The sequence below is a fragment of the Terrapene carolina genome, unplaced genomic scaffold, assembly GCF_002925995.2.
Source record: "Terrapene carolina triunguis isolate 2854851 unplaced genomic scaffold, T_m_triunguis-2.0 Scaffold23, whole genome shotgun sequence".
Taxonomy (NCBI): Eukaryota; Metazoa; Chordata; order Testudines; family Emydidae; genus Terrapene; species Terrapene triunguis.
The window spans coordinates 41316-58223 of NW_020664374.1; the positions used below are offsets into that span (position 1 = coordinate 41316).

At 38.5% G+C, this 16908-nt stretch overlaps 1 protein-coding gene across 1 annotated transcript in view; it reads left to right on the plus strand.

Annotated features, from left to right (window-relative positions):
* The window catches only part of LOC112116229 (von Willebrand factor A domain-containing protein 3B), a gene marked incomplete at its 5' end in the record, with an annotated part of 115481 nt that overhangs the window by 38643 nt on the left and 59930 nt on the right, over positions 1 to 16908 (plus strand). Inside the window, 7 exons of the mRNA XM_026649974.1 lie at positions 1608 to 1790; positions 4277 to 4404; positions 5727 to 5911; positions 6543 to 6680; positions 7854 to 7893; positions 9162 to 9318; positions 14638 to 14756. Of these exons, the coding sequence (XP_026505759.1) occupies positions 1608 to 1790; positions 4277 to 4404; positions 5727 to 5911; positions 6543 to 6680; positions 7854 to 7893; positions 9162 to 9318; positions 14638 to 14756 (950 nt within the window). The remainder of the gene's footprint in view (positions 1 to 1607; positions 1791 to 4276; positions 4405 to 5726; positions 5912 to 6542; positions 6681 to 7853; positions 7894 to 9161; positions 9319 to 14637; positions 14757 to 16908) is intronic.

The window sequence follows — 16908 nt, forward strand, 5'->3', positions numbered from 1 at the left end:
AAGGGCTAATCCATCTCTGGAGAACTGATGTTGTAGTAAATATTGTAGGCAGAAAATTAGCTGTTGACTTAAATTTATCTTAGATTTTTTTCAAGTATCTATGCTATCATAGGTTTCAGAGTAGCAGCCGTGTTAGTCTGTATCCGCAAAAAGAACAGGAGTACTTGTGGCACCTTAGAGACTAACAAATTTATTAGAGCATAAGCTTTCGTGGGCTACAGCCCACTTCTTCAGATGCATATAGAGTGAAACATATTGAGGAGATATATATACACACATACAGAGAGCATGAACAGGTGGGAGTTGTCTTACCAACTCTGAGAGGCCAATTAAGTAAGTGAAAAAAACTTTTGAAGTGATAATCAAGATAGCTCAGTACAGACTGTTTGATAAGAAGTGTGAGAATACTTACAAGGGGAGATAGATTCAATGTTTGTAATGGCTCAGCCATTCCCAGTCCTTATTCAACCTGAGTTGATCGTATCTAGTTTGCATATCAATTCCAGCTCAGCAGTCTCTCGTTGGAGTCTGTTTTTGAAGTTTTTCTGTTGTAAGATAGCCACCCGCAGGTCTGTCATTGAATGACCAGACAGGTTAAAGTGTTCTCCCACTGGTTTTTGAGTATTATGATTCCTGATGTCAGATTTGTGTCCATTAATTCTTTTGCGTAGAGACTGTCCGGTTTGGCCAATGTACATGGCAGAGGGGCATTGCTGGCACATGATGGCATATATCACTTATTTAATTGGCCTCTCAGAGTTGGTAAGACAACTCCCACCTGTTCATGCTCTCTGTATGTGTGTATATATATCTCCTCAATATGTTTCACTCTATATGCATCCGAAGAAGTGGGCTGTAGCCCACGAAAGCTTATGCTCTAATAGATTTGTTAGTCTCTAAGGTGCCACAAGTACTCCTGTTCTTTATGCTATCATAAACTGCTGTTTGTTTATTGTAAAACATCTCTTATTGATCACATTGGGTCAGATTCTCATTTCACAAGGTATAGTTCTGGAATAACTTCAGACTCTTGGTTAATATAAGGTGGAAGTGAGATCAAAATTTGTGCCAATATGTTTATAGCAGATGAAGTTGTGTTATTTTAACACAAAATGGCTTGAGGTTTGAGAAGATATAATGTAGCAAACAAAAACTGAAAGGAAAGCACCTCTTGTTCACCTACAAGTGCTATAAAAGAGACAAAATTGAAAATTTAAGTTATAGTACATGGTGAAAACTGGCCAATATGCTGATAAGGGCATTTTTAAAATAATTCATTTACCGAGGAAAATTTAGCTTAGTTGCAACATCTGGCATTCAGCAAAGTCTGGATATTACTTAGATTAAAAACTGAGTTGAATGATACCTGAAGTGAATTGTTCAAGCTCACATGATAAATCAGTGATTCAGGTAGTGTTATAAACCAGAATCCTCTTGGATCTTTAGGAAAAAGTGCAAATATTTTTCTTTTTCTTTGTGCCTTAAGCAGTAGGGATTGGTCCTACAAGCAGCCCCATGGCTAATGAAATTCTGTACAGTGTTTGTTAAATAGTTGTTTATCTGCAGCATATTTAACACTATTTATTATATTTTTTTTATTTTTACAGCCACCAAAAACAATTCTGGCCCAAATCCTACTTCATCATAAAGTTCCTATTCATACCATATCTTTCAACTGTGATGATACGGAGGCCAATAAATTTTTGCATGAACTGTCAACTGAAACAGGGGGGAGGTTTCATTACTATAATATTTATGTGACGGATCCTGAAGCTCCAGAGCCTATTGTGGTGAGTATTTCAAACTAAATATGAGAGTATGAATTTTCATGGCATGTTAAGGCGCAACAGAGCTTACATATATGCAATTTGATAAGTATGTGACTTAGGAAAGAGACTAATCACTTAATCACAGTCAGGCTAAAGTGATCTTAAAGCACCAGGCCTGCCATTGCTCAGTGATAGAATTTTATTAGGCCATAACAGACCTAAACCACAAATATCATTTAATATATATTTATATGGTTATTGTTAGCTTAAAAAAATATGGAGGTCAAATTCTGCCCTGGAAAAAGCAGGTGTGATTCCTCGTGTCTCAAATGGGAGTTATGCTTAGACCTGAACTGAAATTGATCTATGATTTTTTACTTCAACAATAAATGTCCTGTTAATTAATGTGAGCATATATAGCTAAAGAAAGTTTCATGCCTAACATTTTGACATAGAGTTGCCGCTGGGGGGAGAGGGTACAGGAGGGAATAAAACCATATCCATAAGCACTAAATTTACAAAAACAGCACAGACCTACCAAGTGTAACTAATAAGCTCAATCTAAAAATCCCCAGTAGTAAATTTCTTCATGGACTTTCAGAAATAATCATGTTTTTTTTTAATATTCTTGTTTTGAATTAAAGCATACAACCAATTAATTAGTTCCCCAAACACAAGGAAAAGTGGAATAAGAATTAGCATAATTAGGAACAAGAGAGTAGAATGAAATTTTGGACATCACAGACAGTAATTCAGAAAAGCAAGACTAGAAATAATACAATTCAAAATATTCCATAGGATGTACTAGATGCCCTTATAGCTCAGCTGATGTGGATTATGTGAATCCAGAATGTGTTGGAAAGGTTGGAAGGATAAAGCTTGTATCATTCGCATTCTGTGCTCTTGCACTAGTGGGGCAAATATTAGAGCCATCTTTAGAATTTAGTCTCTATCCCATTCCTGGTCCAAAAGAGCCCAAATCTGTTCACCTTCCAGTCATGCTTTGAGGTGCACCTCTTTATCCCAAGTTTTGGAGAAGCAGGGACATGATAAAGATGGTATTTTGGGTGTGGTGGGTATTAGTTTGGTTTCATGTTAATCTCTTGTAGGTTATTTACTTATTTTCTTGTCTTAAAGTTGAGGAAAATTGCTGGTTTTATCTTTTATATTACTGTATATTTAATTAAATCAAAGGCACCTTAAGATCAGTATGAGTGCTTTTCCCCCCATGAACTTTAGTTAAATATAAACAATAATCAATATTAAGGACTGTCTCATAATACTAATGACTGGTTAAGAGAATATATCCATAATACAACCATTTTTTTAAAAAAAGGCTGTCAATAGAGCTGATGCAAAATGTTTCTGAAGAAATGGAGCAATGTACTATTGCCATCAGTAAATGATGGGCATATGACTATAGCGGCACTTTTCTCCAGTAATCATTTAGGGTAGATTCTCCACTGCTTTGTACCTGTTATAGTTACTTACCCCTGTGCAAAGTTAGTGTAAAATGCTACCATTCTGCACTAGTAATGTTTTTACATCCGGTTTTCACTCACTCTGCACAGGTGAGATTACTACAACAGGCACAACACATTGTGGAATTAGGCCCTTAATATATTAGGGTATTTGGGGCATCTAAAAATATTATCAAACATGAACCTGATGTTTAGATGCGGGTGAAAAGTGCCAGGGTGGGTATGAACGGGGTCAATGAAGCACAGGTTTTCTACTTTCCCCTGTTTTTGTTATCTTGTGGGTGCTGTATATGGTCTTCCTGACAGGTTTAATTCTGATACAATCTCTTAATTTAAGTTAAAAGCCTTATTTATACTGCTAGTCCTTACTCTCAGTAGTAGGTGTAACACTGGCATGAGATCAGAATCATGCCTATTTGATTGATATGCTGCTGTAATTGTTTGAAAAATAAAAAAATGTATCTTTAATGTGTAACAGTAAAAGGGAAACCACATCAGTTACTGGAGCTTAGCTGTAATATAATACCACCACTAAACACGGACAAGGGAAGCAAAAGGTGTGTAACTAAAAGCTTGGAGCAACAGGGCTATCCATGTGGGTTTTTTTTTTTTTTGGCGTATGTAAACTTTTTCAAAGAGATAACTGGTTTGTTAGGTAAATGCAGTCTTCTTCTTAAGAAAATTAAAAAGCTTACATTGTCTTGCCAAATACACTTTAGTGCTATTTTTTGCCATCAGCTTGCTTCTCCTTTGCTAAAGGATATTTCTCTGTGGGAACATGAAATTACTGCCATCATCATTTTCCTCCCTCTTAATTTTATGCTAATAGTCAGTCTATGTTTGGTGAGCGATCAAAGCAAACTTTGTTTTAGAAATGAGGGAAACTCTTTGAGGAAAAAATCAAAATCATCCAAAATGTCATTCCCTTTTTCTACACCCAAACTTATTTATTGGATTGTTTCTGTTAAGAAATGAAGCATGTTTTAAGTGTAATTATAGTAACACATTTGATTTTTATTTTGGCAGAGTGAAGATATATACCTTTTAAAAAGAGAAATTGAACAGGGGGAAAGCGATCTTGAGAAAGTGCAGACCTTTCACACTGAATGCCTGATGATGAATTGGTATAATGGAGAAAAAGATTGTGAAAATAAGTATGTCCTCAAACTGTCTTTATGCCTCAGAGTGCTCTATAGGTTATGCAAGCTACCTGTTACATTTCTTGTCTTGTCTTCATTTTGCATTTTTCACATCTGACATTCTCCTTAAGATGTTTTCCTTTTGCAAAGAAAGGTTGAAAAATCTTTAATTAATACTATTCTAAGAATCTTTATGAAAAAAAAACCAAACAAGTCTGGAAGAAAAAGATGATAAAAATGTATTGCTGGGAATTGGAACAAAATGGTGTGTGAGCCAAGGTGGCAGCAGTAACACGAACCAGTTCAGATAGTGTGAGTATTCTTCTGCCTCCTGCAGACAGTACATGCTTGGAAAAAAACAGTTTGTCCCTTCAGTTTGATCCCACAGAACACGTTTGTACATTCATTCCATATTGATCCTTATGGTCTCAGTTCAGTTCCCCTCCCCCCCCCAAATACCACTACATTCAGCACCAATTAACAAGCTCATTGAAAGTCTAATTGGACAAAGAGTGAATGTGCATGAAGAGTGAATGTCCCTAGAGATGTCCTTTAGGTCATGGTGGATGGAGGCAGATTCTTAGGGCGCTGGGGGAAGTTTTCACCGCTGCTGATTACGCAGTTTCCATTTTATAGAAATTCAGAGATCTTAGATCTCCAGGTATATCAATTGGATACCTTACAAGAGCACTAAATAAACAAAAAGGAGGAAATTATTTCAACTGATGCCCACTTCATTTGTGTACTACAAATACAAAAACAAAAAAATTACATCTCAAAAAAAGATTTCAACAATTAATGAAAACCATCTTCTGCCTTAAAAAAAATTATCTGAATACAAGCAAAAGTTCATGATTTATTGTTATAGAGGATGTGCAGAATGATTTAAGATGCATGGAAGGAATGGCCAGCAGGTCAGTAGAAAAAAAATATGTAAAGTGCTTATTTCAGGGTGTGTTGTTGTTGTTAACATTAGTAGAGACGTTTATATCACTTATTATTTATAGGATGGCTCACTCTCCTCCCTCCACCCTTGGGAATTCAAAGCAGCTATAATAGAATAGCCTGGCCTCAGTAAAGGATAGACTATTTACATGTGTATCAGGGTTTTTTACATGAACCTTTGAAAGTAAAACTAACATTTTTTAACCTATTTATGAAATCAAGACCGTAGTAAAATAATGTGAATCATTTGTAGTCTTGCAGAGCATTTGAAATCAGTATTTAAGTGCTGCATGTATTTAAACTTAACGTTTGAAAAGTGGTTCCTTCAAATGCATTTATACTCTTGAAGGTTATTCACTTGCTTGTTTCTTGTCTTTATCACTCATAAACAGGCATCACAAGCAGACTCTTACTGCATCCTCTGTAACCACACACATTCAGGAGCTGAACACCTCTCCTATCAGTAGGCCATACTGTGCCTCAGAAGAGCCATTGCTGACTTCACACCAGCGTACAGTAGATGTATGGCAAACTCGTTGTGACAGTCCAGTCAGAAGGAAGACAGCACTGTATGCAGGTAACTATCTAAAATGAAGCATGTAGATATTATTCAACAGAATTTATTCATCCACTGTGAAGTGATTCTGTCAGTAATAAAATAAAAATTCCTCATCTCTGTTGCAAATAAAACATTTGATTATTTAAACAAAACATTATCTTAAAACTCTAATTTATCTTCCATCATTTTTGCATTTTGTTCATCTTGGACATTTACCCTAGACTGGTCAGTGTCCAGTCATTTGCACTTTCTGGTACAGTGCTGTGATGGTTGGTTTGCACACCCAGCAAGGGAATGCCTAATTTAAACTATTTTGATTGAAATTTTAAAAATACAGTGTAATCAGTTCAGTTAATAGTAGGCATCTAACCCCTCTCTCTTTTTAATTCAAATAAATGAATCATTGTTTGTGGTTACTGTGAAGACCTCGTGTGTGTGTTTTATTAGCTACAGCATTAATTAAAAAAACCTTGGGAAAGTACAGAGAACCAATTGGAGCTGAAGTATTGCTACCTGTGGGGGCTTGCCTAAGACAGTTCATTTAAGAACATGGGATGAAAACCAAAGAAGTGTTATATTTTCAAGAATTGCAGGCAGCCATTTGATTTGTAGATTAGTTGTCCTTTTCTCTCTGTCTGAATACCTGCAGAGCAAACAAAGACTAGTCTGCTCAGGACCCTGGGCCATCGAGTGAGGTCCTGTGAAGAAAGACCAGATGAGAGGATATCTCCTGAAAGAAAGGGTTGTTTGCTCAGAAATAGCCTGAAATCTGCCACTATTTTTAAAGGCAAGTTATCACAACTGGGGGAATTGAAGTCACTTATTCTAATTCGTTTAGATCTTGTGGTACCACATTTAAGACAGAGCTGAGTTGTTGATGAGCTTGTAAACTGAAGTAAAAAGAATTCCGACTGGGTTTCACTGACCTGGTCAAGGAAGCATTTTCAGCAGGATGGTAAATTTGAGATATTAAAATATGATGGATACTGATGGAAAATTGAATACAATTTCACACATCTGTAAATAGCATTCAGTTTAGCATCATCTGCAAGGGAAAGAAGGGTCTGGTTTTTTTGGAAGGACCTCAAGATCCTTGCACACTGTCTATACACTGTCTCTTTGGCAGGGTCATTTTCCATGAAGGTGGTGCAGAATACTTTCATTGAAGACTGCTGAAGGCACATCTGAATCACAGTTGTTTTTCCTGAAAAGGGTGCACATCTAAGATGTGTTCATTGTAATCAAAGAAACATGAACATTGTATATTAGCTTAATGAGACGGCAATGACACTATGGTATGTTACTATGGCCTGAGTTGAGGAACAAGCTTGGTGAATCTTCCTTCTTGAGTTAAAGGCTATAAATCTAAACAAAGTTTAAAATAATTTTGAAATGATAAAATTAGGGTTTGTCTACATTGGCACTTTCGTTGCTAAAATGTATTGCCTGGGGGTGTGAAACTCCCTGTGAATGACAAAAGTTGTAGCAAAGAAAAGCGCTGGTGTGGACAGGGCTTCATTGGTGGGAGCCGCGCTCCTGGCGATGAAGCTACCGGCCCCTTGTTGGAGGTGATTTTCTTTTGCCACTGGGAGAAAGAGTGGCCCCACAGCGCACCTTGCAATGGCATGGCTGCAGCTACACAGCCATGCCCTTGTAAGTTGCACAGTGTAGATATCTTACACAGTGTAGACATAGCCTTAGTGCTTATGTACTTTTACATTTTTTGTTTTTATTAGTTCTTGTGAAGTGTGAGTGGTCAGGCACCACGACTGAAACACAAGAGAGATTAATTCTCATGAATAAATTTAGTAGCTGGAATAAGCATTAATGTACAGCCTTAGTAGCACTTCTAATAGGCTCAGATAGAGCCGATGCTAATTACTTTGTGGTGTGTGTGTGTGTGTGTTTGTGCAAAACCATTACATGATGCCTTTGTAAATTTGTAAATGTTTTTCCACAGAGGTGAATACACAAAAGGTGGCAAAAAGAACATCTAAAGAGTACGTACATGTGTCACACACAAGTGGTAGTAGTTTATATTTCTTTATTTTCCATAACTGCTATATTACCAAATATATTTCTGTTTGATATTACATCTATACGTAGACTTTAGTAAGGCATTTGATACGGTCTAGCATGATATTCTTTTTGATAAACTAGGCAAATACAATTTAGATGGGGCTATTATAAGGTGGGTGCATAACTGGCTGGATAACCGTACTCAGAGAGTTGTTATTAATGGTTCCCAATCCTGCTGGAAAGGTATAACAAGTGGGGTTCCGCAGGGGTCTGTTTTGGGACCGGCTCTGTTCAATATCTTCATCAACGACTTAGATATTGGCGTAGAAAGTATGCTTATTAAGTTTGCAGATGATACCAAACTGGGAGGGATTGCAATTGCTTTGGAGGACAGGGTCATAATTCAAAATGATCTGGACAAATTGGAGAAATGGTCTGAGGTAAACAGGATGAAGTTTAACAAAGACAAATGCAAAGTGCTCCACTTAGGAAGGAAAAACCAGTTTCACACATACAGAATGGGAAGAGACTGTCTAGGAAGGAGTACGGCAGAAAGGGATCTAGGGGTTATAGTGGACCACAAGCTAAATATGAGTCAAAAGTGTGATGCTGTTTCAAAAAAAGCAAACATGATTCTGGGATGCATTAACAGGTGTGTTGTGAGCAAGACACGAGAAGTCATTCTTCTGCTCTACTCTGCGCTGGTTAGGCCTCAGCTGGAGTATTGTGTCCAGTTCTGGGCACCGCATTTCAAGAAAGATGTGGAGAAATTGGAGAGGGTCCAGAGAAGAGCAACAAGAATGATTAAAGGTCTTGAGAACATGACCTATGAAGGAAGGCTGAAAGAACTGGGTTTGTTTAGTTTGGAAAAAAGAAGACTGAGAGGGGACATGATAGCAGTTTTCAGGTATCTAAAAGGATGTCATAAGGAGGAGGGAGAAAACTTGTTCACCTTAGCCTCTAAGGATAGAACAAGAAGCAATGGGCTTAAACTGCAGCAAGGGAGGTTTAGGTTGGACATTAGGAAAAAGTTCCTAACTGTCAGGGTGGTTAAACACTGGAATAAATTGCCTAGGGAGGTTGTGGAATTTCATCTCTAGGGATATTTAAGAGTAGGTTAGATAAATGTCTATCAGGGATGGTCTAGACAATATTTGGTCCTGCCATGAGGGGACTGGACTCGATGACCTCTTGAGGTCCCTTCCAGTCCTAGAATCTATGAATAAATCTCACAATCTCTTATTTTTAGTTCTCTAGATACATCTTCAGCTCATTGGCTAAAGACTCATGGCTTGGTTGCTAGACGACTCACCATAATGGATGCCTTAGCCCCTACAGCTGTTCCTCACAGCACTAAATACATCCCGGTTTTAGACAAACATGTTGTTTCTAAAGTATTTGATGAGGTAAAACTCTTATGCTGTTTCAGGGGAAACTTAAAATTTACTATTGTTTTTATTTTTTTATTATTCATCTAGATAAATATTGAATAAGTATGTCCTCAAGTGTCCATAGCAGAATGTGGGTTATTCATAGTAAATGTACTGTATACATTTCGAAATATTTATTCACAACAAATAATGATAAAACAAATTTATTAATTCTGTTTCCTGCAGGGTGACAAGATAATAGAGCTTAATGCTAGTTGCATTTCTTGCCTATATACCAGTTGGTGCCAGCATGCAGCCACCAGGTGTTCAAAAATTGTTCATGGGCCATAGTCATTAATGATATTTGTTAAATCATTGGAGTTCTGAATTTTGGGCTGTTAGTCAGCTAGTAAACTGGTTACGCTTTCCTGGATCACTGAGTTCTCAGAGCTACACGTGTTCTCTAGAGTGCTTTTAGAAAAGAACAGAATGAAATGATCTAGGATCCCATCTTGATAGGTGCCTGTTGTAAGGTTCTGAGTGTTAACAATTCCCACTGAATTATTTGTCATGAAATGTGAACCTATGCCCTCCCCAAAGGGCAATCCATGTTGTGGAAGGTTACCCCTGGAGGAATTCTTAAATTGGTGTATTCTCTCTATACATGCTGAGAATTTGTTGCAGTTCATTCTAAACAATAAATGTTTTACAAAAACTACACAGCAGTGGAAAAGCTGGAGAGCATGAGCTTAAATTGAATAATGAGGAGGTAAAGGCTTTGTGAATGGGATATGATGTAAACCTGAGTGAAATATTCCTATCAAAATGTGAATCTACATACAATTTAAGATTTTTTAAATTTCAGTTTTAAATTCCAACTTGAGTGCATTTTTAAGGGAATTTTTGCTGTAATATTCAGATTTTTAAAGAAAAAAATAAGCTCACTATTTTAGTGAAAATAGCCACACAAAAAAATCAAGCTTGTTTCTGATATTAAAAAAAGGGGGAGCGACATTTTTTAAAAGAAAGATGTCTTTTTGCCTCAAAAACTTACATAAATGTACACATTTGCATATTTCATATGTGAAAATAGCCTTTTTGCCAAAACCGAATAAAGCAAAACTTGTGTGAACCTGCGCAAAACAGTGAATTTGGGTATGAAATGTCACATAACAGAAACTGGGAATTTTACACAACTCTAATGGGCTATTTCCAGGCAATTGTCACCGCTCCCTATGCCCTTTCCTACCAGCTGTTCTCTTCAGGTCTCCCCATGGAGAGTTTCCCAAGCTCTCCCTTCATCTTTCCAGGATAGTCTTGAAAACTTGTTATAACTGCTGCTTGAAAGAAGCACCTTGTAAAAACTAAAAGCCTTCTAGAATAGTTTGAGCCACCTCTGCAAATGGTATTTTAGAGAAATATTTTATCTAGATATTATTGAGCTAAATTCATCCACAGGGATGAATGTAGGCCATTATATTTGAATGAATATAGTGGTATAGCTGTTAGCAAACAATGCAATATTTGTAGGCACTTTTGGGTTTGGGGACATAATTACAGATAGAGACGGGCAAATTTTTTGCTTATGAGAAAAAAATAGTTTATTTGCTGAAAAATGCAGTTTTGGTCGACGCAAAACTATTCGTGAATCTGGCCTGATAGTTTTGTTTGGGGGAAAGTTTTTCAGGGTCAGTTTGAGGGAGGTAACAGTGAGTTTGTTCCACTTTGTATAAATACTTAAATATTCACTGAGCCAAAGTGAGAGTGACTCTTTAGCTGGTGATTAAAGCACACACGTGGGGAGAGAGGGGTAAGAGATGTGGATTCAAACTCCTCCTTTTAGTCAGGCAGAGGGAAGATTTAAATCCACATCTCCTAGGTCAGTGCCTTAAGCAGGAGGCTATAGAGTCACTCTCATTTTGGCCCACTGAATATTTAAGTAGTTAAAGTGGAACAGCTTCAACAGGAGAGATTGAGAGCAACCCACCCAGAGTAGCCTATAGCCTGTCGATAGATGCTTACCTGGCAGGGCTGTGATTTGAATTCAAGTCCCTGCTCCAGAGTGGGGATTTGAATCTGGGTCTCCCACATACCATTTTCCTAACCACTGAACTAAAGGTTATAAAGGGAAACACACATACCCGACCTGAAACAGACTTTTCCAATTTGCTGACAAATTCCAAACCTTTTTGGAAATGAACTGATTTTCTCTGATCTTTCAGTTTGCTGGCTGAATCAAAAAATCAATTATTTGCCCAGCTCTAGTTAGAAGCAGTTATAAATGAACACTCCTGTCCTGCCAACTATTTTTACAGAGAACTTCCCCACAGATTTCATTAAGACATCTAATGAATACCTCAATGGTAGGTTATGGCCTGAAATGCTGGAGCCTGCATTATTGCAGGTCACGAATATGCTGTATGTAAAGGAAGGAAAGGAACTAGAACTACTAATAAGTGGAGTCAACAGAATTACCTTTATCAGCCCTGGAACTCAATCTCCTTTGGAATCCATGCCAACACTTGAAGGAAAAGCTGAGAATAGGGTGTGACTTTAATTATAAATAGGGCCCTACAAAATTCACGGCTTTGAAAAATGCATCATGGACCATGAAATCTGATCTCCCTGTGAAATTTGGCTATTGTAGGGGAGGGTGATCTCCAGCTGCTAGTCTTGGCTGGGCTGGGGAGAGACAGGACTTCTTATTCCCCTGCAGGGGCAGCTCCCAGGGTCAGGTCAGACTCACCACTGGGAACCTCCCCTGGCTGCAGGAAGCTCCGTGGCTGCTGGCTTGGAAGCCAAGCTCTGAAGGCAGCGCTGAGGTAAGGGTGGCAATCCCGTGACCCTTCCCCCCTCTTTTGGGTCGGGACCTCCATGGTTACAACACTGTGAAATTTCAGATGGCAACATCTGAAACTACTAAATTGACTATTTAAAAAATCCTATAATTGTGAAGTTGACCAAAATGGACCGTGAATTTGGTAGGACCCTAATTATAAAGCTTGAGCAGGAATTATGAGGTTGCGTTAAGAATCTTGGTTGCTCCTATACTTGAAAAGGCTCCATTCAGAATCATAAATACGTACACAATTGTTGGTGTTTTTTTAGAGGACATTATTTTTATTTTCATCCTCTACAAACATTAATGCACTAACATCAGATTTATTGTTTTGGAAATAGAGAAGCAAGCAAAAAGGTTGCCATGGCAATTCTTCATTAACATCATGCTCATGTGCTCTTTCATTTTTGAGTGCCCTGGCAGTTTCACCTGAGCTATTTCAAAGAGATTAATTCATTACACAATGCATCAGTTTCATATCCAGAATAAAAGGTGCTCTGGCTGTTTAGCATAATGTACAGTCCCCCTCTAGTAGTTCTGGCGGAATACTTCTCTGTAGATTCTTTTGTGTATCTGCTTTGCAGATTGTGGTGTCTTTAATAAGTTTAATGCCATAATAATGCGTGTATTTTTGCTTATCCTTCGAGTACTACTTAGACTATTATACCCGTTCCTTGAGAAGTTATATTGAATTTTAATGTATTGTACTGTTGGGATAAAGGGTGGTGCTGGGGGGATGCATTCCATTGAAAAGGGAGCCTATGTGGAGACCGCAGTTTGAGCAAAACTGCTGATCTCAACTATGGCAGTATGGGATTGGAAAACAGGGGTGATGTCTCAAGTAAGCAGGTTCCAGGCTATTTAGGGCTTGAACTCCATCCGGAAATCCAGAGGCAGGCATTGCTTGTTGAGTATTTCCCCCTGAGCAAAGACTGATCTCATCTGTTTGGACAAAATACTCCACTTATGAACAACTGAGCTGCCACGGTCTCACTAGCTTTAGCTTCTGAATGGATTTAAGGTGTAGTCCATTGTGAAGTGATTTGCTGTAGTCTATTAGTGAGGTGACACAAATGCATAAATCTCAGTGAAGAGGTCGTTCTCAGAAAGAAAAGATGGCAACCTTGGAGCCAGCCGCAGATAGAGAAAAAGCCATCTGACTACTGCTGAAAGATGATCATCTAGTAATAATTGGAAATCCAGCCAGACTCCCATGATAGAGACACAAGTAACACATGGCAGAGACATACTTTCAGTTAGAGGCACTTTTTTTTTTTATTGCATCTTCTGATCGTTTTCTGTAACACATCAACATTACTTCAGTTTCATCAGGATTGAACTTCAGCTAGCTCTCTGTCATCCATGCGCCAAACTCAGATGGACATTGGGAAAGAGATTTAAATGCACCATTTGAGACAAAAGAAGTTTTGCAGAATCTGTGTTGGTACATTGAACACAGTAGTACCTTCTTTCTGTACCCCATTTTCATGTTTCCTTGTGGTACTGTGCACTGGAGTTTTTCCAGAATTACTCTGGAATAGTTTAGTTGTTTGAAGGGTTCTGGGAAGAAGGGTTGGGTAATGTTGTTGTTTGGGGGTTGGGAAGTTGTGGGAGGTCTCGCTCCCCTCTTTTCTTTAAGATCCCGTATTAGGGTGTCTGGCTGTGCTATTTTTGTAATGAAGTGTGCTTCCGTAGATCATACACCTAGAGCCAAATTTTCAAAGATATTTAGACACCTAAAAATGTAGATAGACACCATGTGCAATTTTCAAAAGTGCCTATGCAGGTGTGGCGTCTAGCTCCCATTGAAATCAATGACATTGGTTTCAGTGGGAGTTAAGCATCTAACCTACTTCGATCCTTTGAAATCACAATAGGTACCTATCTGCATTTTAGGAACCTAAATATCTTGGTGGAATCTGCCCCTAGAGTATAAGATATGACATTTAAAATGTTTAAATAAGTAAATTCCCTATTTGCATGTTGTGTAAAAATAGATGGCAATAAGCTGGTGTTCTATACAGAAATATACAATGTTGTATTAAAATAATACAGTATATAATATGTTCATGTTGTAGATACTGTTTGCATCCTTTCTGTGCTGTCCTTTAGCTATTAGATTAAGACTAGAGAGAGTGCTGCTCATTCCATTTAGAATTTAAATAGAGATTTAGCTAGCTTAATTTCCCTTGCCTCATAAGAATTCATTTGCAGGGTTCCAACATTTTATTTAAAGGGGTCACAGTAGCTACAAGACTTGTGTACACGTAGTACAAGAAAATGATGTCTTAATTCAGAAACAAATGTTATGTTTCAACCCCATTACCTTTGATCGGGATCAGTCTCATGGGTCTCCAAACACTTGATCACTCACATCAAGTGCTTGGCTTTTTCTTTTCTTTTCCTTTTTTTCCCTTTGAGATTTGCCTTGTGTATGTAAGGTTGGGGTATTCCAGTATTCTGGTAGATAAAGAATAACACGATAAATGAAATCTTTGCACTTTTTTGTGTTGTAGGTGTTACCCCTGGCCCATGTTAGCAATGACAAGAAGCGGATCACACTAATTAATCCTCAGGCAGTGAATCTTGATGCCTATAAAGAAAAACTGGAACAAGCAATTAAATCCTATGAAAGGTAAGTCTGCTCTTCAGATTTTCTCCATGTTGACAGACTAACTCATACGATGAATTGGGTTCATTTTACATCCCTGACTGCCTTACCTGTGCTTTGCTCACTAATCCATCTCCTCAAAGTTGTATTTTAACATTCTGTACATTTAAGCATTTTCAAACAGCCACCATTGTCTAAAAATGTATCCTACCAGAGAAATGTTTTCTTCTTTTCAAAAGTGTGGCATTAAAAGTAAATGAGCAGTCAGGGACACCATAAATATTACACTGCACACAGAATACACACATTATTCTTTTTGAGTAACCAAAATTCATTTTAATCTCAACTGTAATCTCAAAATGTTAAATGTAAAACAAAACCTTTTCTGAAATAGAAACATAATACAAATATAGCCAAGGCAATAAACAACAGGTGCCTAACATTAAGCTCCTAGATCCATATTTAGCTGCCTAAATAATTGTCCTGAGTTTTGCTGTTGACCGCTTGGCACTTTTGAAAATCAGACCACTTATTTAGGCTAACTATGGGTTTAGAGCATCACTTTAGGCACCTGTGTTGTAAGATATTGGCTCTTATTTTTATGTTGTTTTTTTTTCAGAAGAGTTGTGTTGTGCTTATTGTTTGCAGGATCAGATAGGAAGTAGACGTTGAAAGGATTATATAAATCTTAACTATTTATTTCTTGGCTTTTAAGTTTGTGGTTTTTGAAAATTATGTGATGATTAGTAATCTTAACAGGATTTTATGGACAAAAAACTTTAATAAACTACATGTCTAGTCAAATTTTATTCTAATAAAATGTACAGATTTAATGACTAATAAATTTATGACATCTGAGTCTTCCTTTCTTGACTAATTGTTGTGTTGGCTTCCCAAGTTTTAGGCCTTGTCTATGCTACAGAGTTTTGTCAACAAAAGGCAGCTTTTATCGACAAAACAATGGATGTGCACACACGATGATGTCACTCTTGGCAGCAAAAATGCCCTTCTTTGGCAACAAAATAAAACCACCCTGACAAGAGGCATAAGGCTTTTTGAGCAAAAGTTTTGTTGATAAAGTGGCAGTGTAGCCACCACGCTTGCTTTTATTGCTTTAATTGGCCTCCGGGAGGTGTCCACAATGCCCGACCTGACTGCGGTGGTAAGCAGTTTGAAGTCTGCTGTCCTGCAGCCAGGTAAACAGCCATCTGCCCCTCCCCCTTTAAAGCCCTGGGAATTTTTGAAATTCCATATCCTATTTGCTCGGCGTGGAGAGGTCTCATCGCATCTTACCAGGTGACCATGGCGGCTTCATACAGCAAAGCTCTCCTGGTTGGACCACTGTGGAGCTGCTGGGTCTGCTCTTTATTTGGGGAGAGGAGACTGTGCAGTCCCAGCTGTACTTCAGCTGTAGGAATTTTGATATCTATGGGCAGATTTCTTGAGGCTTTTGTGAAAAGGGCGATGACTGGGACACGATGCAATGCAGAGCGAAGATAAAGGAGCTGAGGCAGGTGTACCATAAGGCGAGGGAGGCAAAACATCGCTCTGGTGCTGCACCCAAGACCTGCCAGTTCTGTAAGGAGCTGGATGCTATCCTTGGCAGTGACCTTACCTCCTCCTCCAAGAGCCTCCCCATGAATACTTCGGTGGGCCTGGAGGCAACGGAAAGAGGACCTAACCCAGAGGATGAAGTTATTGATGAAGAGGTGGCGTTAGATGACAATGAGGAGCTCCAGGCGGGGTCGTCTGGTGGGGCATGCAGCCAGGAACTGTTTATCACTCCAGAGGTTTCTAGCCAGTTTAAGCAGTTGCTCTTCAGTGAGCAAGAAGCAGGAGATGAGACGTTTGGTAAGTGGCTGTGGTTTGTGTAGTGCAGAGGTGGGTTCAGAGTATAGAAATGAACAAGGCTTGCTGTGTTTCTGTGTTCTGGACATTTCCCTATGCGGCTAATCAATATGGTGGAACAGGGTGTTGATGCACGCGGAGATCTCACTGGAATCCTCCAGAGAGATCTCTAGGAACCTTTCCTGGAGGTACTCGGCAATCCTCTGCTAAAGGTTCCTTGGCAGAACAGCTTTGTTCCTTCCCCAGTGGTAGGAAATTTTCCCGTGCCATTCAGCAATCACTTGTGCAGGTACCAGAGCAGCACATGGGCAAGCAGCATAGGGACCAG